Raw genomic sequence first — 26,760 nt, 5'->3', positions numbered from 1 at the left:
TGGAATTACAAAAATCTCAGAATTTGGGGGGGAGGGGCTCTTAAAGATTGTTTGGCTTAATTCTTGTTTTTTTGCTGGAATCCCATCACTGTCACCAAAACTTTAGGAATAGAAAATCTTGGCAGAATTTAATCTGTTGAGTTTAAGGTTCTTTCTTGGAAGTAGGTTTAGGGGGAAGTTAAGACTTTAGCTCAGTAATTCACATCTCTACCTCTGAATCCTTTGAAAGCCCAAACAAGCTTCATTTCAAATTCCTCTTATTTCCTCATATGCAACAAGCTGTTCCAGAAATTGTGTCAGTGAAATGGCATAATTACCTCTAGGAAACATGTTCTTCATAATCAGAACAGGTAGCACACTCTTTTAGGCAAATGAGCACAATTTACTCCATTCTTTAGAGCCAGTAAAGTCACCCATGTTCTGCCGAGGCCCCTTATGGCCTCAGCCCACTTACATGGGGAGATGATTCTCATAATTGTTTAGAAAGATAGCAGCACTCTATGAGAGGCTTCAATTCCAAAAACAGACGTCCTTATGTTTATTAAAAAAAAAAAAAAAAACCTAACAGTGACCCAGGCAGCTTGGAAGAAGACCGCTCTCCTGTAATGCTCTCCATTAGTCAGAAACTTAGCCTGACAGAACTTTGGTAAGTGAAATTGTGAGCAAAATGCAGTTTCCCTTTGGCCTCCACATTCTTGCCTCCGGCTCATTTTAGGGCTCTCATCGCCCCTGGTGTTATTTTCTCCTCCTTCTGCTCCATCCCATCAAGACCTACTCTCAGGAAAGAGCTTGAAAGCCCTGTAAATGATTGGTAAAGCCTAAGAGTTGCCTCTTTTGGGGGTATTTCCATTGCAATAGGAGACAAAGGCATGAGGCAGTAAGGCAAGTGCAACCATGTGCAAGTGCAAGCCAGTGGAATGTTCTCCTCATACCTTCTTCATTCACTCAGTGTGCCCTGCACCAGGCCTTGCCTCACGCACTGTGGAGACAGCAGAGAACAGAACGGATCCAGTGCCTGCTCTCAAAAGGCAGATATTGTACTGTAGGACAGGGAGAGGACTGGGGTCTGGAGGAGACAGTCCCTCATCTCAGAACCCCTGAGACCACACTGAGTGATCTCTGACACTGAATTCATGCTGACATTCACATTTGTCACCAGATGTCATCCTTGGATCTCTTTTCATGTCAGCTTCATCTTGGGACACACCATTCCTTTAGCTCTTACTGAGGGCACAAGCTCACAATGGGTGACTTTAAACTGTAGAGCTGTGAGTAATGAGGTAGCAGCTTCCCAGAAATGCCTTGTGTGTAGATCGATATCACATCACATGGAGTCTCAAAGACCATGGTTTTGTGATCCCCCCACACATCCTCCAATCATTAGAATTAGAAATAAGTGAAGTGCTCTCACAGAGTAGCAGCTTCTTTGTAACAGATGCTTTAGAAAGCAGAATGCTCTTTTAAGGCCACTTCATGAAGGACAAGGACTACTGGTGTGTCTAAGGCAGAAAAAGCTATCATTTTCCACAAATCTCAGGATGTATAGGGAGCAAACCAGTGGACATGTGGGAGAAGTGTGGAGAAGGAGGACAAGGGGAAGACTGTTGGTCCTATAATCACTGAGTGGGGAAGGGTGTCCAATGCATGGGGAAGGGTCAAAGAAGCAGATTTCAGCTCCTTTATAGACTGAGCTTTACAATCTGTTTGTGGGGGTCCTGATGTGCAAGGGACCCACACTGACCTCTGTTCTGTGTCTCCACACACACTTCATTCACTCCATTCACAAAGGGGCAAGTTCAAGGACAATTGACAGATCTTAAGGCTAGAAGATAAAGCAACTCACATAATGTTGGAAGAGTTAAGAGTTGAGATTTCCAATATAGTGTGTCCTTTTTCTTTCTTCATTTGAAGTTATGAGTTGCTTCTTCCCCAAAGCAGCTGAACTGGCTAGAAGGACCTATGGCTGCTTCCTGCTTGGAAAGAACCCCATCCTGGGCATTTTGGGGTGGGTGCTTTGAAGATCTCAGGACTTGCTTTTAGAATGAGCCATAGATTACAGGTGTTGGGGTCTATTTAGCCCACCATTGTCTGGCTCCAGTTACCAAAGCTACACCTCAATATTGTAATTTGTGGCCAGAGATTTATAGCAATAGAGTGGACAGTTTTCTGGATTTGTTCTCCAAGCATATGGTCAAGTTCAAAAAATATTTGCTAATAATAAATATTTGCTAAGCCAACTGACAACAAAGTCCTTCTCCTCATGCAACCTATTTTCTAGTAGGGGACATCTAGTCAACAAATAAATATTTACTCTAGTGTCATGCTGATGAAAGAACTGGACAATGGTGGGCTGTTTCACATTTCACAAGATGGATATAAAAGTTCTCTGTAGAAGTGATATAGAGCACAGACCTACATCAAATAAGGCAGGGAGCCATATAAGTATCTGAGGGAAGGATTTTCCCAAGAAATGGAAGAGTGAATACAAAGGCTGAGAGGGAAGAACAAGGTCAACAAGCTCACAGCCAGTGCCATCAGATAGAGCAAGAGACGGAGGCAGGAGATGAAGTAGGGGAGGTGGGGGGGGGGGGGGGGTCAGGGGCTGAGGGCTGTTTTAATCATCTTTGTGTCCCCCAGGCTTATCAGAGGCTTTCCCTGCAGCCCTGCCTTCAACAAGGCAGTTGAATCTGATTCTCAGTTAAGTATCTGGATGTGATCAACAATGGCTTGAAATAGTTAATGCAGCTTCCCAAATTGCTTATCTAAATTGCCATAGAGGAAGAGAAACCAGCACCTCAAGAGACTGAAGTGGTTTGTCTCAGAGCTTTCACCCATTCTCCTTATCCTCCAACCATCTCTGAAGACAGGAAAGATTTATTGTCCCCATTACAGAAGGAAGGAGCTGATGCGCACCCCAGTCATAGGGCTTGATGGAATGAAGGAGTACATGCCCCTACCTCAGCCTCTGGGCTCTCATTCTTATACATTCTTCCTCTGGATAATCTCATCCTACTCAAGCCCAGAAAGCCTGCCTATTTTTCAATTATAATTATTTTATAACTCTAAAACCCCATGGTTTTTTGCACATATTTTAAATGTCAGCTGAATCATGTAGCCCATACCTAGGTGACTTAGGATATTTTTTAGAAGATAGAGAAATTAATCTTCCATCAATCTTGAATTTTTTGTTTAGTAAAAAATCAAAATCAGATGAATTTTAACATCTATTAGCCAAATCGAAATATGATTTAGTTCTAAATAAGCACTAGATTCTATCAAATCTATTATTTTTTCAAAATCAGGGTGGAGGAGGTAGGGGGAATGTTCATTAACTCATTCCCCAGCCATTCTACTGATGAATAATCATTACAAAAGCCTTGATGATTTGGGGACACATCTGAATCCCTGGAACTTTCAATTTCTGTTCATAGCTTTACCTTCTGAAGCCACTCCAAGCCATCTATCCCTTTTTTCTCACCCTGACCCAGCCCTTCAGATATGAAGGCGACTGGTGCTACATGTCCCTGTTGTCCTCTGCTCATGAACAAGCATCCTCTGGAAAACCAGATGCCTGGTTTCCAGACTCCTCAGCTTCCAGCAAGCTGCTCTGCTGTGGTTCATCAACAAGTAGTTCCATTAAACGCAGTGCCAGGGATTAAAAATGATTCCCCATGTGCTGTCTATGTGCTATTTAAGTTGTTTGCACTGTTTCTTCCTCATTAGGTAGTGTCTTTTTTTTGCTCTCAGGCTCTTTGCTCTCCATGGTCCCTTGCTATTTGTGGATAACATCTAGTGATTTCCCTGCTCCTTTCCCAAAAATGTAAACAGGCTCAGTGTTGGGTTGCTAATCTTCTTTCTCATGCCTCATATCACCTTCATTCCCCATCTTGAGGCTTTCTTTTTGGGCATGCGTTTGTCTTTAAGTGTGTGGCATTTGCTACGGTGATCAGTTATCCCAGATAATTGCTCCTCATTTGAGAATCACTATTCTTTCTCATTAAAGACCAGACAAGACCACGTCCTCTCATTGACCAGGTGCACCAGATCTCTTATTTAGCCCCAATTGGCCATTTGGCAGCTTAGTACTGTCAAAGGTTTGAAAAAATAAGAACAAAAACGCAAGTAAAAACCAAGGAATTGCTGAAGTTAGTGAAGGTTTATTGAACACACACCAAGAAAGACCTTTTGCAAGTCAGGAGCACTCAAACCAAAACACAGCACAAGGCTCTGAGAATACTGTCATAAAGCACCTTATATTGCGTGGAGGCAGTGACTGTTTATTTTTCACAGTGATTGGTAACAACATCAGAATTTTCTTAAATGAAAGAGAACTGGTTAATGGTTACCTCCTATCAATTTTGGGGGAAGAATTTAAGTTTTGGTTCTGATTTTCAGAGGCATAAGCAAGATGTGACCCAGGTCGTTAGCTTCGTTTGTCATGTAAAATAAGCTAAATTAAGCTTTGCTTGTATGACAAAACTGGTTTTTGTCTGGCTCAGGAAATTTTCAAGTCTGGTCTCCGTGTGTGTTTGATTTTAACAGTGCTTAGGAGCACATTCACGGAGAGGGCCTAATTTGAGAAGCTTGTGCTTGCTCAGTGGGCAACTGGCTCCTCTGTTCTGTGCCCTCCCTGCAGTCACAGCCTGCTATTTTCTCCTGAGCTCCTTCTTCAGGGGAACCACTGAGCACGCAGTGGTTTTTTTTTGTTGTTGTTGTTGTGGGGGGAGTCATGCAGCTTTACACACCCAATTAAGCTTCCCACCGGGTTCCCAGGTATTTTGGTAACAGTTGTCTACTTTGTCTTTCTGAGGTTGTAAAGTGAGGTCCATGGCTCCTCCTCATTACTTCTTGGCTACATTGGGCCTTATAAACCCCTCTATTCAGGGTCTCATGTATTGGTTTACATTATTTGCTACTGTTATAAATGCTATTTCTCTTGCTTCTCAGACATGCCCCCTAAAAATACACGTTAGTAGTTCCTTTGCTGCAGACTTAAGAATTCAGATGAGTCAAAAGTGGGCATTCAGGGAGTGTACACTCTGGGACGCTAACTTAAAATTCCAGTCAGCAGTCCTTTGGAGATGTAAATTGAGGAAGCAGCCCCCCTTTTGGACAGCTTAATGATCTGTAGTTAATAGTAAGGGGCTGCTGGGCAGATGCCATACAGCTGGGCTTACGTTAGCCTCTCTCAGCTCTCCAAATTGCTCCATGATTATAGCCATTGAGACTCTCAATCCTTCCCCCATCAGTAACCAAAAGCACAAACAAAGATCTGGCGGTGGCTGGACAGTGTGGCCTCTCTGCACACCGTCCTGCCCCAGCCAGTGACTGATGTCTTTTCCTTGGGCCTGTCTCAGGCTGAGGAGTTGTCGGCACCAGAACTAGCTCCCCAATAAGTCTGGGATGAAGAGTCCTGGATTTAAGGCCAACTTCTTCTCTTGCTTGAGTGCACACGATTTCACTAAATTTGACAGAGACTGAATGTAATCTTTTGGTAGAAAAATAGAAGCCTGGAAGTGGTACAGTACATAGTTCCCAGAGGCAGTTGGCTTGTTTTTATGCCTTATACGTAAAATTGACTTGGATTACTGTGTATCGGGGTAGCAGGTCCACTTACAAGTTCCAGGGTTTTGTTATCTTCATTCAGAAACTTAAGTAAATTTAACAACCACCACCACAAAACAACCCCTTCGAAAATGGCCAAAGGACTCATGTAGACATCTCTTTAAAGATGTTATACGAAGAGCTGATAAGCACATAAGGAGATACTCAACATCACTAATCATTAGAGAAATACAAATTGAAACCATAATAAGGTATCACTCTACAACCATTGGAATGACTAATATCAAGAAAAAAAACAGAAAATAACTATTGACAAGGTTGTGGAGAAATTGGAACCACTGTGCACTGCTGGTGGGGACATAAAATGATGCAGCTGCTATGGAAAATAGTGCTGCAATTCAGAATTACCATATGACCTAGCAACTCCATTTCTGGGTATACACCCAAAAGAATTGAAAGCAGGGCTCAAAGAGATATTTGTCCATAGGACCATCACCACCCGTGGCCAAAAAGGTAGAAGCAACCCAAGTATCCATTGATGGGTGGATGGAAATGTAGAGTTGACCTACAATGAATAGGATTCAGCATTAAAAAGGAAAGGAATTCTGACACATGCTACAACATGGCTGAACTCAGGGACACTGTGCTGAGTGAAATAAGCCAGTCATGAAAGAACAAATACCATATGGTTCCACTTACATGAGGCATCTAATATAGTAAAGTCCATAGAGACAGAAGGTAGGATGGCAGTTGCCAGGACCGAGGGAGGGAAGAATGAGGAGTTATTGTTCAGTGGGTACAGAAATTCCCTTTTGTGAGACAAAGAGTTCCAGAGGTGGATGGTTGTGATGGTTGCACAGCCATGTTAATGTACTTAAGGCCACCAAACTGGACACTTAAAACTTAAAAATAGTTACGGTGGGGACATCTGGGTGGCTCAGTGGTTGAGCGTCTGCCTTTCGCTCAGGTCATGATCCCGGGGTCCTGGGATCGAGTCCTGCATCGGGCTCCCTGCCAGGGAGGCTGTTTTTCCCTCTGCCTATCTCTGCCTCTCTCTCTGTGTCTCTCATGAATAGATCAATAAACTCTTTAATTTTTTTTTAAATGGTGATGGTGGTAAATCCTAAGTTATGTACATTTTACCACAGTTAAAAAACAAAACAAAACAACCCAAATCTCAACTGAAGGATGCCTTCTCTCAGCAATCCAGGCTTTTGAGGGAGATTAGAAATGAAAGGAGGGAAAAAACACACAGCTAAGGGATTGGATCTTGAATTTATGTGCAACTAATTACAAATATGCTTTTTTTTTTAGAGTCACTTTTCTCTCAAGAAGGGAGCTGCAGCTTTGGGGATTGGAACAGACAGCGTGATTCTGATTAAATGTGATGAGAGGTGAGTGTGCACCTGCAGTCCTCATTGGTTAGCATTTTTCAACTTCCACATGTCTTAGATTTGGTTCCAAAACAGGCACTGACTATGGAGTGGCAAAACCACCTCCACCCCAGCTTGCCACTTACTGTTTCTTTCTCACATGGGCTCTTGCTTGGAGCCCTGGGACGTGGTTCCTCAAAGCCATGGAGCCTGATGGCTCCTGACTAAATTGCAACCTTTGTTATATCAAAATATTTTGCACCAAGAAAGTGCCAAGGGACATTCATCACCTGGGCACTTAAGCAACAACCTGTACTGTGAGCACTGATTTATGGAAGTGTCATCATCCTAGGCACTGTGGATTGTGTGAACTTGATGGACTGATTCCAGGATGGGGTGGGAGGTGGGGGACAGTTTAGTGAGCAGGAAGTAAATAATGCTCCCAGCAACTCATCCACTTTGTGCTGCAACCAAAGAGCTCTCTTAGGGAGAGAGCTTAATAGACACAAACCTCATAGGTGCTCTGGGAATGGGTGTAGGATTAAAAAGTATTTCCAGGGGGCACCTGGGCAGCTCAGTGGTTGAGCATCTGCCTGGGCTCAGGTCGTGATCTCGAGGTCCCGGGATCAAGTCCCGCATCGGGCTCTCTGCAGGGACCCTGCTTCTCCTTTGTCTGTGTCTCTGCCTCTCGCTCTATCTGTGTCTCTCATGAATAAACAAATGAAATCTTTTAAAAAAAGTATTTTCAGCATATCTATGTAAATTTTCACAAGCTGATAGGTGAAATCTACAAAAACTTAATCTCCAAAGAATCGAGTCAGAAATTTTACTAAATTAAAAGGAAGCTACTCAATTAACCATTTATTTTTTCATATGCATTCATTAGACAGATATTTATGATTGCCCACCATATCATGAGGCTCCAGAAAAGCATAAGGCATAATCCCGGTTCCCTGACAGTATCTGATCCAAGGGAGATGGGGGTAGCAGCAGAAGGAGACAGTTATATTGTTGAATCATGGGGCACAGAGCACATACTCTGTACGTTGGTAAAGCTTGGAAGGTTCACACAGCAAGCTCGTGCTTTTGAAGGATTTGCAAAGTTAGGGATGAACTGAATGAATGGAGCGGGCAGCGAAGCCATTCCAGAGGACTGAACACCGTAAACAGAGCCCCAGAAGTAGGAATGAGCTTGTGGAGCTCTAGGAAAAGAACCTGAGCAGACGTGTCCAGGAGGAACAGCCTTGGCAAACCTGGCGGGCCACATGGGACTTTGAAAGTGCAACAAAACGAACTGATTAATGACTCTGGGAGGGAAAATTTTAAGTTCTTCCTACTTTCTTGTCCACGCCTTTACATTCTGGCCTAATCTTATCTGATTGTTTGCAATGAACATGTGTTACTTTAACAATTGGAAAGACTGATGTTTTCTTTTTCTTTGTGTGTGTATGAGGAAATGCTAAATTTAGCATTTGAACTCGATGGATCAGTAATCAAGGTAACCTGAAAACATTTTTATCCGAGAAGGGCATGACAGAAACCATCCTTCAGGAAGCAAGGCTGAGGAGAGACCAGGTTCCGTGAGGCTGGGCATGAGGGTCTGGCAATAAGATGAGTGGGAAATTATATGTATGTATACATATATATGTATTTTTATATATGTATATAATATATAATATATATATGTATACATATACACACACACACATATATATATGTATTTTTAAAAGATTTTATTTATTTATTCATGAGAGGCACAGTGAGAGAGGCAGAAACATAGGCAGAGGGAGAAGCAGGCTCCCTTCAGGGAGCCTGATGTCAGACTCGATCCCAGGACCCCAGGATCATGCCTTGAGCCAAAGGCAGACGTTCAACTGCTGAGCCATCCAGGTATCCCAGAACTGCTTATATTTTTAAGACTACCAGTACTATCAGATATTTAAGAACTGAGATTTGAGAAGAAAACTGGCACAGCCACAAAAATGCTAACTGGGAATAAAGGTTTAGATGACTTTAATATCTTTCTTAATCTGTAGCCAACTTTTATAAGGAGCCTAGAATTCAGGGAAAGATCGTCTAGACGGGCCCTGTTACCTGACCCACTCAGTCTTCTAGTCTAGCCTGGTTGGCAGGTGTTCTTGACTTGAACCCCAGTGGGCTGAGGGATGACCTGGGAGAACAGAGAGTACTCTTCATGCCACTGCTCAAGGCATGGATATTGCTGCTTCTACTCCAGTGAGAATCAGGTTATAATGAAGAAAGTGGTCTTGAAATGAGCCCACCAAACCAGCCAGCGAAGCATTCCTGGGAGCCAGAGGCTGGGCTGAGGACTACTGAGTGTCTGAGGGCAGGATCATACTCCAAAGAGAACAGGGAGCACAGACAGGCTGCCAGGAACAGACACCAGAAGATGTCTGTCATTCACCAACAGCAGAGAAAGGAGTGGAAAACAAAGAATGCTGGGAAACCAGTGAAGTCTAGAATCAGTCATAGCCATGTCACCTCAAATCTTCAGATCAAAGAATTTTATGTCAACAATTTTAGAAGCCATTAGAAAAACTTAAGATACAATGTTAAAAATTATTGTTTTTTTCTTTCAGAAAATATCTCACTATCCCTTATAATGCCCCCACATACACCCATTGGGAGGGTAGAGAGGGAGGGGACTACAGGGCAGCTAGGCAAGGGGGGCTTTTTCTCTTTCTGCTCATGAGCCTTGTGGAATGGGGAAGAGAGTAGAGAGTAATACGGAGGAGAAGGAAAGAAAAAAATGTATAAGAAATAAAAGGTGGGAGAAAAAAGGCCCCGGAGATTAAAAAAAAAAAAAAATTGGAGTTAAAGTATGAAGTGAAGAAAGGAAGTACAGTTGACCCTTGAAAACATGGGGGTCAGGAGCACTGACCTCTCTACCCTATGCAGTTGAAAATTCACATATAACCTTTGACTCCTCCTGAAACTAAACTACTAAGAGCCTACTGTTGACCAGAAGCCTTACTGATAACATAGTCAATTAATACATATTTTGTTATGTTTTATATATATTACATACTATAGTCTTTCAATAAAATCATTTGTTTTTTAGAGAAAACAAAATGTTAACAAAATCATAAGGAAAATACATTTATAGTACTGTACTGTATTTATCAAAAAATATCCACACACACAAAAAATATCCATGTGTAGGGGCACCCAGATGGCTCAGTTGGTGGAATGTGCAACTCTTGATGTTGAGGTTATGAATTTGAGCCCCACAATGGGTGTAGAAATTAGGCAAAACTTTTAAAATCTTAAAAAAATAATATCCACATGTAAATGGACCCACATATTTCAAGGTCAGCAAGAACAGGGAAAAGTGAGTGGAACGGGAAGCACATGAGACCTTTAAAGAGGAATAAGTGGTGTTTTTACCATCTGAAAAGAAATCTATGCTTAGTTTAAAAAAATACAAAATAACGGGAAAACCATCATTCCACCACCCAAACAGCATCACTAACACCGTATTGTTAGTGATCTCTTTTTCCAATCTCTTTTTCCAAGCATAAAGGTTTGGGGTTTTTTCTTTTCCTATTTTAATTTACATATTTGTGATGGTGTTTCTTTTTTTTTTTTAATTTTTTTAAAATTTTTATTTATTTATGATAGTCACACACAGAGAGAGAGAGAGAGAGAGAGAGGCAGAGACATAGGCAGAGGGAGAAGCAGGCTCCATGCACCGGGAGCCCGACGTGGGATTCGATCCTGGGTCTCCAGGATCGCGCCCTGGGCCAAAGGCAGGCGCTAAACCGCTGCGCCACCCAGGGATCCCGGTGTTTCTTTTTCTAACTAGACATGATAAGTATTTTTCCATGTTACTGCAAACATACTTAACTACATAACATGAAAAAGCATGATAGTACTTTGAAGGGTAGGTTCTGGAGCTGGACTGTTTGAGTACCTGTCTTCCCAGTCTGGTCTCAGCTCTAGCTTGGGCAAATCCTTCTCTGTGCCTCAATTTTCTTATCCAAAAAAAGTAAAAAGTAAGGACCCTGCTTCATAGACTTGTTACGAAGATTAAATGTGTTAACAAATGTAAAATACTAAAAATGATATGTAGTGGTAGAAAACAAACACAAAATATTACTCTCCTCCTGTTCATTTCCCTGTTTCTGGTACTGCTGTTGTAAATAACCCTTCTATCCTTCATTGAACATTTGTATGTGCCCAGGCTTCTCCATTTATGATTATTTCTCAGTATAATTGCTAATTTAAATTATATGAATACTCTTTTTTTAAAGATTTTATTCATTTATTCATGAGAGACACAGAGACAGAAAGAGGCAGAGACAAAGGGAGAAGCAGGCTCCATGCAGGGAGCCTGACGTGGGACTTGATCTCAGGACTTCAGGATTACCCCTGGGCCAAAGGCAGGCGCTAAACTGCTGAGCCACCCAGGGATCCCTTATATGAATAATTTTAAGGAAAGTGATACCTGAGGCCATATTGCCTTTCGAAAGGTTTTGCCAGTTTGTTCTCCTAGCAGTATCGTTTGAGAGCATGTTGGTGGGGGGTTGGGAATTAAAGCTGTGTTGGTAGCTACATGTGGTCTTTAATTCTAAATTGATAATTCACATCATCTCTATAAAATGTGTTTAAGATTGAGAGGCCTAATGGAATTAAGTGTTTGGAATTGGGAACCAAAGAGCAGACTTTGGACAGTCACCTGTAGCCATCATTCCAGTCAGAGTCATTTAAAACATGCTTGGCAGCCATTTTGTTTTTATTAACCACGTCCTTGTGAAAGTCAGATATGCGGTTCAGAAAATCACTTGAGGCTGACAAAGTGCATACCTAGCGTGCTTTGCAAAGTTCATCCAGGTTTTACAAAGCACGAACCTGGACCTGTACTTGAAGGTTTGAAGACAAGATTTGTTCTTGAAGGTTTGAAGACACATTTCTTAGTTACTCTTTCTGACTCTGCACATTAGTTTGTCCGTGGCGGGGCGAGAGGTTTTATCTTGTTCTGCAGACAATTGACTTAGCAGGAAGCTCACAATGAAGGGAAATGTCCTAGTAAAGAATATCTGTGCCTTTCTAACAATAAGCCCGAAGTTACATATGGAAGAAAATACTGCAAAATACTGTCTCTCAATTAATAATCACAGGGGCTCAGTTTAGTAACCTATGCTGTGCCCAAGATCGCGAATCCGAGAAACCACCAAGGAGCCGACACCGATGCAAACACATGAGGGTTTATTTACAAGCTCAAGCCTGGGTCCAAGTATACCCGATGCGGGGGAGCAGGGACTTGGACCCCGAGACTAAGAGGCGTAGCAACTTTATAGGCGCCAGTGGCCAATGGGATCGCAGAAAGTTGCACAGACAAGCTGGTCCGGATACTCGCAGGTGGCCGATTGAATTACATACCCTAAAGGATCCATTTGAACTGGCCTATCACTGAGCGGGATTTCCGGTTGGGGGGGCCCTGGTCATTGACTAGGGCGGGCAGTGCCCTAAGCAATAAGCAGGTCAGCACAAGGCGGGTGCAGCCCAGAATAGAGTCAGTCCCGCTCTGCTTGTCCAGGGGTAGGGGATTTTGTTAAATTTCCTGGGTCCCACACCTATTCAAAGTGAGGCTTGGTTCTCAGTTAAAACAAAGAAAGAAAAATATATAATAAATGTTCATTTGTTTGGAAAAGGTTCTTTCAAAGTTGAAAATAAAAAATATATTAACTTTATTACTCTAATAAGTAAAATAAGGCAATGGAAAACCTTATTTCACCATAGCTTACATTTGAATGTGAGCTATCATAACTAAAAAGAGTGCTCTATTTTTGTAAAAAATAATTAATCATTAAATTCAAGAGGAAAATGTATTAAATGAATCTTCAATTTCATAGTTCTAAGTTTAAGATTTCTTTTTCCTTATAAGCAAAAAGTTGAATCTTCACAGTAATGGATTAGTGAATTTTTACTCAAGTGTCATTGGGTCTCATATTTGCAAATTTTGAATTAGTGGAATCAAAATTCTGCATTGATGGTGTCTAAGGCCAGAAAAGTTATGAGTTAATATCTAGAAAAAAAATAAATATTTGTAAAAGAAACTGAGTGATATTTCAGAATTGGATTGGGCCACTGAGCAAAAAGATGTTCCCCAAAGATTCAGACAGGGGAAGGGAGAAAACTTCTATGAATAATAATTTGGAAGAATACAGAGATCCTATATGATGGAAGTGGGAGCTTTCTAAGCACCTTCTTTTGGCTGTAGGAAGTGGTCTTGGTTAGGAACACAGTGGTAAACAAGGTGGACATAGTCACAGAAGCTGTAAAACTTAGTCTGCAGAGGCAGACTTTGAAACAAGTGGCAACAGTTGAGAAAGATATGTCTGTGAGAGGGGAAGTACATGTTGCTACTGATACACATCTAGTTCTACATCCAGATGGAAGATGATGGGAATTAGCCAGATGAAAAGGAAAGAATGTTCCAGGCAGAAAACCATGGCACATTCTAAGCCATGAATGTGAGGGAAGCTGACTTATCCAAAGAACTGAAAAGAAGTTCTGGAAGGAAGTGCTCAGAATGACCTTGTCATGAAGGATTTCATGAGCCATGTTAAGCCGTTTGGACTTTAGGTTTGAAGACAAGATGCCACTGAAGGGTTTTGAGCAGCAAAGCAACATCATATTTTGGCATTAGAAAGTTCATTTTAAATGCGGAGTGAAGTACAGGTTGGAGGCTAGAAGGTTGTGGCTGTGGTAGTGATATGAGTAGATGCTGAATGGTAGGCTGACCTGATGTAGATGAATGCTGAAATTAATAGGTATTATTCACTGATGGGTGTGCAGGTTGAGAGAAGAGTCAAGAATGAATACCAGGCTTCTAGCTTGCCAGCTAGGTCCATGTGGTGCTGTTCTCTGAGATAAGGAACCCTGGCCAAAGTGAGAAGTTCAGACTTGAAGATGTTGAGTTTGAAAAAGTGATGAGACATCCAAGTGAGGGTGTCAAGTAGGCATTTGGAAATATGAGCCTCAGGCTCTGAAGTTACACTGCAAGACCCACATAGAGTGGGCCCAGGAAAGAACTCTAAGGATCATCCACATTCCAGGGACAAGCAGAGTTAGAAGAGCCTGCAGTGGAGACTGAGAAGCAGCAGTCAGAGTCGTTGGAAGGTAATCAAGAATCAGGAACTGGGGGCCTAGGGATCCCTGGGTGGCGCAGCGGTTTGGCGCCTGCCTTTGGCCCAGGGCGCGATCCTGGAGACCCGGGATCGAATCCCACATCGGGCTCCCGGTGCATGGAGCCTGCTTCTCCCTCTGCCTGTGTCTCTGCCTCTCTCTCTCTGTGACTATAAATAAATAAAAATTAAAAAAAAAAAGAAAAAAAAAAAAAGGAACTGGGGGCCTTGAGAGTCTTTCTAGAAGAAGTGGTTAGGGTCATCAAATGCTACCAATAGATGAAATAAGAGTCAACAACTACCTGTCAGCTTTACTTATCAGGGGGTGGCTGGTGAATTTGGGAAGACTAGCTTCAATAGAGGGGTGAAGGCAGAAGGTAGTTTGCAGCAGGTGAAGGGTGGGTAGGAGGGAAGGGAAGGGAGAGCAGATTATAGACAGCATCTCTAGAGATTGAGCCATGAAGGGAAGCAGGAAGGATGGAAGCTGTAGGAGTTTTGAATTCAGGATGGTTTTGGGTTTCATTGTTTTAAGGAGGGTGCTTAAGGTATATTTAACTGTGAGACCAAAGACCTGCTAGGCAAGAACTATGAATTATATGAAAAGAAGGGATACAATAGATAGCAGCTTAATTTCTCTTGGGAGTTCCTTATTCCGTTGGCAAAGTTGTTTAGGAGCTTCCTCTGAAGAGCTCACAAGAACTCTGCAGTTATCTTACATTATACAACTGGAAAGAAACATGGGAGAGAGACCAGGAATGGCTCTGAAGGGCAGAGGAAAGCGTAGGGACCTATGAGTAGGGATGGAGCAAAGCCCTAGACTTGTAAGAGCTGAGAGCTGTGAACAGATTTCAATTCAGAAACCCTCAGGATTGCCAAGGTTCTTAGACATTAACACATCTAACCTTTCTTTTTTCACTTTGTATTTTGTGAATTGTATATATGTATTTTATATATATTACATATATATGTTATATATATATATATTTCCACATTTTCCTTATCCATTCATCTGTTGATGACACTTAGGCTGCTTCCATATCTTACCTATTGTAAATAATGCTACAATAAACATAGAGTGCATATATCTTTTTGAATTGGTGCTTTCATTTCTGGGGGCTAAATACCCAGCAGTGGTATTATTGGATCATATGGTATTTCTTTTTAATTTTTTGAGGAAACTCCATACTGCTTTTCACAATAGCTGCACCAGTTTGCATTCCCACCAACAGTGAATGAGGATTCTCTTTCTTCACATCCTCACCACACCAACTCATCCTCATCAACTTATTTTGATTCTAGCCATTCTAACTGGTCTAAGGTTTTGATTTGCATTTTCCTGATGATGAGTGACGTTGAGCATCTTTTCATGTGACTGTTGGCCATCTGTATGTCTTCTTCAAAAAAAATGTCTATTCAGATCCATTTTAAATTGAATTACTTGGGGTTTTTTTGGTATTGACTTCTGTGAGATCGTTAATATTTTGTGTACCCTTTTATCAGATATGTCATTTGCAAAGATCATCTCCCATTCAGTAGGTTGTCTTTTTGTTTTGTTAATGGTTTCCTTTGCTGTGCAAAAGCTTTTTTATTTTGATGTAGTCCCAATAGCGTATTTTGCTTTTGTTTCCTTTACCTTCGGAGACGTATTTAGAAAAATGGTGCTATGGCCAATGTCAGAGAAATTACTGCCTGTGTTCTCTACTAGATTTTTATGGTTTCAGGTCTCAGGTTTAGGTCTTTAATCCATTTTGAGTTTTGATATACATGCTTTAGAGTTCTCTTTCTCTCCATGTATATAATTCAACATTGTATCTTGAACGTTATGAATATTTGAATATTACAAATACAAATTATATGTGTATTATAGTTTTTTTCTGAACCATCTAAGAATTCCTTACAGATGTGATACCTTTTCCCCTTAATAATTCAATGTGCATTTCATTACCTAAGAAGAAGGATATTTATTTAAATAATCACAGTACAATGATCAAAATCATATCTGACATTGGCACAAGACTATTATTTAATTGATACACCTTATTCAAATTTCACTAATTGTCCCAATAATATTCTATAGGCTATGTTTTTCCCAGTCCAAGCTCACACATTACATTCAGTTGTCATATCTCTTTAGTTTCCTTTCATCTGCAACATTTCCTCCTCCTTCCTTTGTCTTTCATGACACTGATGTTTTTGTAGAGTGTATTTATTTTGTAGAATATTTCTTAATTTGGGTTCATCTCGTATTTTCTCATGGTTAGATTCAGGCAATGCATTTTAGGGAGGAATTCCAGGGAGGGTGATCCTTGTCTTTCTTAGTTATTCCCCCTTGGGAGGTTTGTCATATTATTAGTAACGTCAGCATTGACCACTTGATTGGGGTAGTGTCTGCCAAGTTTTGCCCTGTAAAATGATGATTCTCTACTTTGTAGTTTATCTTGTAGGCGATGCTTTGAAACTATTTAAATATTCTGTTGCTCCTGAAACATTCACTCTCTAGTTAGCATCCATTGAAGATTCTTGCCTGAATTATGATTGTGATGGTTGCAAAATAGTGATATTCTAACTCTCATTACTTCTCTCTTTATTTGTTCCTGTCACTCTACTACTGTAAGGAAGACCTCTCCCCACTCCGTGTAAAATCATATATTCACCATCAGGTTGGCCTCACAGGTGCTTTTAGAAATTAGTTCTCTCTAGCACTCTCTCCCATTCTCTCCCCATTTTTCCATCTCGTATTCCTTCCTATGGGGTTTCCATTAAATTATCTAACTTGCTGTAAAGCTGTAGAGGAAACAAATCTGAGCAAGATATGTGAAACCTGGTTGGCAGAGGACTGGAAGAGTCGCTGGCCTTCCTAGATCCCATGTAACATGAGATCTCTGTTAGGTATTTTGATTAATAGTTGTCTACCACAAAATGAACACTTATGTTTTTGTATAAATTATAGTTTTTTAGTTTAACATGTCTCTTAGCTTTACAACTTACAGTTAGATAACATTTCCATGTGCTGGTTAAGTACCACACTTTATCATTCAATTGATTTGAACAATTGAAAGTATAAATAATCTGAAGTCATTATATTCTCTTGTTAAATTAGCTGAATTGTGGCCAGCATCTGAAAATGGTTAGGGAAGCTAATTAACTCTTTCAGGTCCTTGGGGACCTATTGAGCACACTGTAATAGGGAAGACTTCACAGAGACCCTGAATCAATTATTATTGAGCAGGGCTGGAGTAAGCCTTGTTCTGACTGTCATATTTCCTATGGGTTTAGACGCAGAAAACTCAGAGGTCCTAGAGGTGTATGTGCTTCATTATGTCCTATATCAGGAAGCCCAGGTGGCTCAGTGGTTTAGCGTCACCTTCAGTCCAAGGCCTGATCCTGGAGACCCGGGATCTAGTCCCACGTCAGGCTTCCTGCATGGAGCCTGCTTCTCCCTCTGCCTGTGTCTCTGCCTCTCTCTCTGTGTCTCTCATGAATAAATAAATAAAATCTTTTAAAAAAGGATTATAAAATAATAATAGCTGGCACTTAGTGAGTGCTTATTATGTGCCAGGCAGATTCCCAAGCACTTTACACAATTGATCTAATTAATTCATTTATTAGAGACACAGAAGTGTATATCCTCTCACATTTACCTGGTGCTGACATAGTTTGTGAGGAGTATCTATGTACACAACAGTCCTAAGCAGTAGGGTGAGTTCACCTTTCTCTGTCTGATTTATAACCCTGGCAGAGGGGCAGCATTTCCACGACCACCTAGCTGGAAAGTAAAGAATCAGGGTTTGGACTCAGAAAAGAACTCTTAGTGTTTGCCAGTTAAACATAGTCCTTTGTCTTCTTTCCACAGATTTTTAAATTATGGTAAAATGCACATAAAATTTCCCATCTTAGCCATGTTTAAGGATACAGTTCAGTGATACAAATGAACTTCTGCTGTCACACACCCATCATCACTATCCATCTCCAAAACTCTTTTCATCTTGCAAAACCGAAACTCCATATCTATTCAACACAAACTCCCCATTCCTCTCTCTCCCCGCCCCCTGGCAACCACATTCTACTTTCTGTCTCTGTGAATTCAACCACTCTAGGTAACTGACTCCTTTTTTGTCTTTTTGTGATTGACTGATTTCACTTAGCATGGCGTCCTCAAGGTGCATCCATGATGAAATGAATGCCATCCATTCCTTCCTTTTTAGGGCTGAATAATATTTCCTTGTATGTATACCACTTGGATTGCTTCCACATTTGGGCTATTCACAATAGTGAATAGTGCTGCTCTGGCCCTGGGTGTGCAAATAGCTCATTGAGCCTTGCTTCTAATTCTTTTGGGCATATACTCAGAAGTGGAATTGACAGGTAATGTGGCAATTCTATTCTTAATTTTTTGAGAACTGACATATCGTTTTCCATAGTGGCTGCACTATTTGACATTTCCACTAATAACGCATAAGCATTCCAACTTCTTCACATCCTTGCCAGCATTTGCTGTTTTCTGGTTTCTTTGTGTTTTGTTTTGTTTTGTTTTGTTTATAGTAGTCATCCAAATGAATGTAAGGCAGTATTTCATCCTGGTTCTGATCTGCATTTCTTTAATTAATGATGTTGAACACCTTTTTGTGTGCTTACTATTTGTACATCTTTTTTAGAGAAATGTCTATCCAAGTCCTTTGCCCATTTAAAAAAATAATTTTACATATTTATTTTTACTTTTGAAGATTTATACTTCTGGTATAAATCTGACAAATTGAGGTATAACTGACAAAAATTGTGTGTATTCAAGGTGTACAATATATGACTTGAGATACATATACATACACTGTAAAATGATTACCAGAATCAAGCTAATTAACATATATATCACCTCACACAGTTACCATTTGTGAGGGGAGGAGTATGTGGTGAGAATTCTTAAGACCCACTCTCGTTGGGATGCCTGGGTGGCTCAGCGGTTAAGCGTCTGCCTTCGGCTCAGGGCATGATCCTGGAGTTCTGGGTTGGAGTCCCATATTGGGCTCCCTGCATGGAGCCTGCTTCTTCTTCTACCTATGTCTCTGCCTCTCTCTCTATCTCTCTCTCTCTCATAAATAAACAAAATCTTTAAAAACAAAAAAAAAGATCTACTCTCTTAGCAAACTTCAGGTACTAAACAAGATTATTAATTAAGTTATCAAGCTGTATGTTAGATCCCTAGAACTTACTCATCTTATAACTCTTTGAGCAATAATTTCCCATATCTCCCACCCAGTATTTCCTGAGGGCAATCACCCTTCTACTCTCTGCTTCTATGAGTTTGATTTTTTTCAATTCAATATATAAATGAAATAATATAGTATTTGTCTTTCTGTGTCTGGCTTATTTTGCTTAGTGTAGTATCAGCCAGGTTCATCCATGTTTTCACAAATTTCCTTCTTTTTATGGCTGAATAATATTCCGTTGTGTGTATGTATGTATCACACTTCTTTATCCATTCATTCACTAATCAACTCTCAGATTGTTTCCTAATCTTTCCTAGTGGGAATAATACTGCAGTGAAGATGGAAGTACAGATATCTCTTTGCAAAGCTGATTTGATTTCCTTTGGATTTACCAAGAAGTGGGATTCATGAATCATATAGTAGTCCTATTTTTAATTTTTGAGGAGACTCCATACTGTTTTCCACAGTGGCCACATCAGTTTACCTTCCTACCAACAGTGTATGAGGGTCCCCTTTCTCCACACCCATACGAACATTTATAATTTCATGTCTTTCTGATGAGAGCCATCCTAACAGATATGTGATATCTCACTGTGGTTTTGCTTTGCGTTTCTTTGATGGTTAGTGATGCTGAACACCTTTTCATATGCCTATCAGTTATTTGTATGTCTTCTTTAGAAAAATATCTATTCAGGTCCTGTGCTCATTTTTTAATCAGATTATTTGAGTTTTGCTATTGAGTTGTAGGAGTTCTTTATATAATTTGGATATTAATCCTTTATCAGATATATGGTTTACAAATATTTTCTCCCATTCCATAGATTGCCTTTTCATTTTGTTGATTGTTTATTTTGCTGTGCAGAAGTTTTTTAGTTTGATGTAGTCCTATTTGTTTATTTTTGCTTTTGTTGTCTTTGCTTTTGGTATTAAATCCTAAAAAATTATAGACAAAACCAATGTCAGGGAGCTTAACATTTATGTTTTCTTCTAGGAGTTTTATGGTTTCAGGTTTTGGGATCAAGTCACTAATCTGGTTTGTGTTAATTTTTGTGCTTGATGTAAGATAGTGATCCAGTTTCATTTTTTTGTGTGAGGTTGTCCAGTTTCCCCAGCACCATTTATTGAAGAGCCTATCCTTTCCTCGTTGTATATTTTTGACATTTTTGTCAAAGATTATTTGACTCTACATGCATGGGTTTACTTCTGGGCTCTCTGTTCTGTTTCATTGGTCTATGTGTCTATTTGTATGACAGAACCATACTGTTTTGATTACAATATCTCTGTAACATTGTTTGAAATCAGGAAATATGATGCCTCCAGATTTGTTCCTCTTTCTCAAGATTGCTTTGGCTGTTTGGGCTCATTTGTGGTTCCATATAAATTTTAGGATAGTGTTTTTCTATTTCTTGAAAAATGCCATTTGAATTTTTAACAAGGATTGCATTGAATATGTAGATGATTTGAGGTAGTATGGCCATTTTAACAATATTAATTCCTCCAATCTGTGAATACAGGACATGTTTCCATTTATTTGTATCTTCTTCCATCAATAGCTTCTAGTTTTTAGTATATAGATCTTTTATCTCCTTGGTTAAATTTATTTCTAAGTATTTGATTCTTTTTCATGCTACTATAAATGGGATTGATTTTTTTAATGTTAATTTCATATCCTATAATTTTATTAAATTTATTAGTTCTAACAGTTTTTTTTTTTTTTTTGGTAGAGTCTTTAGGGCTTTCTATATATAAGATCATGTCATCTGCAACAGAGACAATTTAACTTCTTCCTTTCCAATTTGAATGTTTTTGTTTTTGTTTTTGTTTCTCTTTCTTGCATAATTGCTCTGGCTAGGACTTCTAGTACTATGTTGAATAGAAGTGATAAGAGTTAGGCACTCTTGCTTTCTTCCTGATCTTAGAGGAAAATCCTTCAGCTTTTAATCATTGAGTATATTGTTACTTACAGGATTGTCATATATGGCTTTCATTGTGTTGAGGAAGAGTCTCTCTAACTCCAGTTTGTTGAGAGTTTTTATCGTGAAAGGATGTTGAATTTTGTCAAATGTTTTTTCTGTATCTATTGAGATAATCATATGATTTCCATCCATCATTCTGTTAATGTTGTGTATCAAATTGATTGATCTGCAGATGTTGAACCATCCTTGCAACCCAGGGATAAATCCCACTTGATTATTGTGTATTACCCTTTTAATATTGCTGAATTTGATTTGCTAGTCTTTCATGAGAATTTTGCATCTATGTTCATCTGAGATATTGGTCTATAATTTTCTTTCCTTGTAGTGTCCGTATCTGGCTTTGGTATGAGGGTAATCCCAGTTTCATAAAATGAATTTGGAAATATTTCCTCCTCTTCAATTTTTTAGGAGAGTTTGGGAAGGATTAGCATTAATCCTTTAAATGTTTGGTAGAATTTACTTATGAAACCATCTGGTCCCGTCTTTGTTGGAGGTTGTTGATTACTGCTTTCATCTCTTCACTCATTATCGGTCTCTTTAGAAATTCTACTTCTTGGGCAGCCCTGGTGGCTCAGTGGTTTAGCAGTGCCTTTGGCCCAGGGCCTGATCCTGGAGTCCTGGGATTGTGTCCCATGTTGGGCTCCCTGCATGGAGCCTGCTTCTCCCTCTGCCTGTGTCTCTGCCTATCTATCTCTCATGAATAAATGAACAGGTAAAAAAAAGAAAGAAAGAAATTCTACTTCTTCATGATTCATTCTCAGTAAGTTGTGTATTTCTAGGAAATTATTCACTTTTTCTACATTACACAAATTGTTGGCATAATATTTTTTATAGTAGTCTTTGTGATCTTTTGTATTTATGTGGTATGAGTTGTAATGTTTCCTTTTTCCTTTTTAATTTTTTATCTGAAGTCTCTCTTTTGTTTCTTGGTTAGTGCAACTAAAGGTTTGTTAATTTTGTTTATTTTTTTCAAAAGCCAGATCTTAATTTTGTTGATCCTTTTTTTTTTTATCTTTTCTATTGTCTCCATTTATTTCTGTTCTAATATTTGTTATTTCCTTCTTCTGCTAATTTTGGGCTTACTTTGTTCTGTCTTTTCTAGTTCCTTGAGATGTAAAGTTAGATTTTGTGAGACTCTGCTTTTTTGTACTGTAGCCATTTATCACTATAATCGTCCCTTTTAGAACTGTTTTTGCTGCATCTTGTAAGTTTTGTTATTTTGTATTTTCATTTTTATTTGTCTAAAGATACTTTTTGATTTTTTAAATTTCTTCTTTGGCCTATTGGTTGTTCAGGAGTATGTTTTTCAATTTCCACACTTTTATGATTTTCCCAATTTTTCTACTATTAATTGATTTCTAGTTTCACATCACTGTGGTTGTAAAAGATACTTGATATTATTTCAATCCTCTTAAAGTTGTTAAGATTTTTTTGTGTTCTAGCATATGATCTATTCTGAAAAATGTCTATGTACACTTGAGAAAAATGTATATCTGCTGTTGTTGGGGAGAATATTATAAATGTGCCTCTTATGTGCATTTGGTCATCTTTGAATTGGGGTTTTTGTTGTGGAATTTAAGGAGTGCTTCATATATTTGAAATGTTAGTCCTTTACCAGGTTTTGCAAAAATTTGTAAATACTTTCTTACATTCTGTGGGATGCATTTTTACTCTGTCAATAGTGTCTTTTTTGTTTTGTTTTGTTTTGTTTTCAATAGTGTCTTTTAATGCACAAGAGGTTTTCATTTTTATGAAGTCCAATTTGTCGATTTTTCCTTTTGTTATTTGTGCCTTTGGCATCATATCCATTTTGTCTTTGGCAAAATATCCACTGCCAAATCCAATGTCATGAAGCTTTTGCCCTATGTTTTTTTCTAAGAGTTTTATAGTTTTAGCTTTTACATTCAGATCTCTGACCCATTTTGGACTAATTTTTGTATATGGTGTTAGGTAAGGGATGGCTTCTTCTTTTTTTAAAAAGCAAACATAATATTCTTTCTTATTTTCCTACAATTATAATTTTTTATAATATTCTTTCCAGAGACAGCACATATTCTTTGTAGAAAAGCTGGAAAATAGGAGGATTTAGGCATAATCTCTTATAATTCTTTGGTGCATATAGTTCCAAATACATTATATACATTTAAACACAAAACCTACTGATTAGAAACTTGTTTTTTATATAATAAAATACTATGGGCAAATTTCATGTCATTAGAAATTCTCCAAGACAATTTTTAATTACTATTTAATAACCTGTTGTTTGGAATTTATATTGCATAACAAGTCTGTTGTTATACACTTAAGCCACTTTAAATTTCTACTATTTAAAAAATTGCTGATATACATATCAGTGTGGATAAATACTTGCACACATACTTATATTATTTTCTTAGGATAAATTCCTAAAAATAGAATTTCTGAGCCCTGGACTGTCTGTACTAAGAGTTAGGATACTTGCTGGCATGTTGCCCTTCAGAAAAGAACCAACCAGTTTACACTCGTCCAAAGCCGTATGGTGACTGCTCACCATGTTCTTACTAATCCTAAAAACTAAAACTTTAAATGACCTATGTCAATTTGATGAGTGGAAACCTTTCTTTATTATTTATATTTTCATTTGCATTTTCAATAATTAGCAAAGTTGAGCATCTTATGCTTATCAGCCATTCATAGTTGAAAAAAGAACACAAAGCCCTTTTTGTCATGTATCATTTGCTTTTAATTTAATGTATGGTATTTACAAAAATATTCCATTTTTTGGTAGTCAGGTCTATCAATTATCCATTTTCTACTTCTGGTGTCTTTTCTAGAAAGTCTACCTCATTCTTAGTACATGCTAATATTCATCTTTTTTCCCGGAAATTTTATATTATTAATTTAATAGTTGATCTAACTGAAATTTATTTTCATCTGTGGTATTGGAGAGATATATAATTATTTTTTAATTTTTTTTATCCACTTAGTTTTTTGCCAAATATTGTCCCAATACCATGTGAGATCAAACAAAATGATTTCATCACTTTCTAGTCTTCTATTTTTGTTGCACTGATTTGCCTATTTGGCTCAATCTCAATCCTTTATAACCACTATAGTGTTATAATCTACCCTCTAGTAGAGAAAAATCTGTCCCCTGTCCTCTTTAATTGGATATACTTAATTATGGTTTTTACCTAGTTGTACTTTAGAATTATTTTCTCAGGCCCCCATTCCCCTAAAACTCCCAGTGGGGAACCAGATAGAATTGTGTTACATTTAGAGATCAATTTCTATATTTGCAATGTTGAGTTTTCTCATCAAAGAACATGTATCTCTCCACTTACTCAAATCTCTTTTTGCATCCTTTGGTAAAGATCTGTGTTTCTCTTCTTATATATTATTTCAGTTTACTCATTTACAGTTTCAAATACTAATTATTATTTTACCTCCCTTCCATTCTTTGTATTCTTGCAACAACTTGTACTTGCTTCCATGTTAATCTGTAATTTCCTCTGTATTATATATATTTTTAAAGGTTTTATTTGTTTATTCATGAGAAACACAAAAAGAGAGGCATAGACATAAGCAGAGAGAGAAGCAGTGCCCTGTAGGAACCCTGATGTGATACTTGATCCCAAGACCCTGGGATCATGACCTGAGCCAAAGGCAAATGATCAACCACTGAGCCACCCAGGTCCCCATCTCTATTATATTTTCAAACATATTCAGGATTTTTATGGCTATCTATAAGATATACTGAGAAGTTTTTCTGGGCTACCTTTGAAAGATTTTCCTTTTAGAATTAACTAGTTTCTAGAAATAAATCCAGCAGCTTCCTGTTGTCTTCTCTGTAAGAATTTAGAGGTCATTATCAGCCCATAGTAGACTTGTTAAAATTCACTATTAAAACATCTGGGCCTGTCATTTTGAGGGTAGTTTTTGGTAACTTTTTCCCTTACTTCTTGATTATTTTTTTTTTCAAATTTCCTATATATTCTTCAATCACTTCTTGTAATTTACATTTTAGTAGGAAAAAATTATCTATTTCCTCAAAAATTTTAAGATTAGCACAAAGTTCTATATAGAATTTCTTATAATACTAAAATATATTTTCTTATAACTTCTTTTTTATTTCAAAAATTACATCTTTCCCTTTACTGAACTAATCAGATATTTGTATATTCACTAATCTTTTCAATATACCAGCTTCTGAATTTACTAATTCAGTCTACATTATAAAGTTTCTAATTCATTGAAAAATTCATTCATTCTCTCTACCTATATTGTTTGTTTACAATTTTTTAGCTTCTTGGATTAAATATTTAGTTTAGTTATGCTTATCAACTGGGTTTTTTTTAAAGATTTTATTTATTCATTCATGAGAGACACAGAAAGAGAGACAGAGACACAGGCAGAGGGATAAACAGGGAGTCCACTGTGGGACTCAATCCCAGGACCCCGGGATCATGCCCTGAGCCAAAAGCTCAACCACTGAAACACCCATGTTCTCTGTTATTTAATTTCAAAAGCATGTCAGACTATGAATTTTCCTCTGAAAATGATTTAGGATGCTTCTCATATTTTTATATGTAGTATTTCCATGTCATTGATGTTTAATGATCCGTAATTGCAGTATGATATCTTCCCTGACTCAGAGCTTATTTAGAAGAGCTAAGTACACTTTTTCACGTGGTGAATTGAACTTCCTATCACAATCCCTTATTTTCTCTACCAGAGTGTTCAGGAGAGAGGAATGGCAGTTTGGGGACTTGAGGTAGTGATGAGAGATGGTCAGCATGCACCCTCTTTCCCATAGACACTACCCTTGCCACATACTTCCCTGTGAGCTCTAATGCTGTCATGCAATGGCAGCAATCCACAGGTTTTTTTTTTTAATAATAAATATATTTTTTATTGGTGTTCAATTTGCCAACATACAGAATAACACCCAATGCTCATGTCAAGTGCCCACCTCGGTGCCTGCCACCCAGTCACCCACACCCCCCACACTCCTCCCATTCCACCAGCCCTACTTCGTTTCCCAGAGTTAGGAATCTTCCATGTTCTGTCTCCCTTTCTGATATTTCCTACCCATTTCTTCTCCCTTCCCCTCTATTCCCTTTCACTATTATTTAATTCCCCAAATGAATGAGAACATATAATGTTTGTCCTTCTCCGATTCACTTATTTCACTCAGCATAATACCCTCCAGTTCCATCCACGTTGAAGCAAATGGTGGGTATTTGTCATTTCTAATGGCTGAGGAATATTCCAATGTATACATAAACCACATCTTCTTTATCCATTCATCTTTCGATGGACACCAAGGCTCCTTCCACAGTTTGGCTATTGTGGACGTTGCTGCTAGAAACATCCGGGTGCAGGTGTCCCGGAGTTTCATTGCATCTGTATCTTTGGGGTAAATCCCTAGCAGTGCAATTACTGGGTTGTAGGGCAGGTTTATTTTTAACTTTGAGGAACCTCCACACAGTTTTCCAGAGTGGCTGCACCA

At 38.8% G+C, this 26,760-nt stretch overlaps 1 protein-coding gene across 1 annotated transcript in view; it reads left to right on the top strand.

Moving 5' to 3' along the window:
* Positions 1-26,760, top strand: part of GAD2 (glutamate decarboxylase 2) — an 85,220-nt gene that overhangs the window by 16,642 nt on the left and 41,818 nt on the right. The window contains exon 8 of the mRNA NM_001077439.1: positions 6,880-6,959. Coding sequence (NP_001070907.1) covers positions 6,880-6,959 — 80 coding nt within the window. The remainder of the gene's footprint in view (positions 1-6,879; positions 6,960-26,760) is intronic.

The sequence above is a fragment of the Canis lupus genome, chromosome 2 (genome assembly GCF_011100685.1).
Source record: "Canis lupus familiaris isolate Mischka breed German Shepherd chromosome 2, alternate assembly UU_Cfam_GSD_1.0, whole genome shotgun sequence".
NCBI classification, from domain to species: domain Eukaryota; kingdom Metazoa; phylum Chordata; class Mammalia; order Carnivora; family Canidae; genus Canis; species Canis lupus.
Note: the sequence above shows the minus strand (reverse complement) of the source record. Positions and strands in the feature narration are given on the sequence as shown.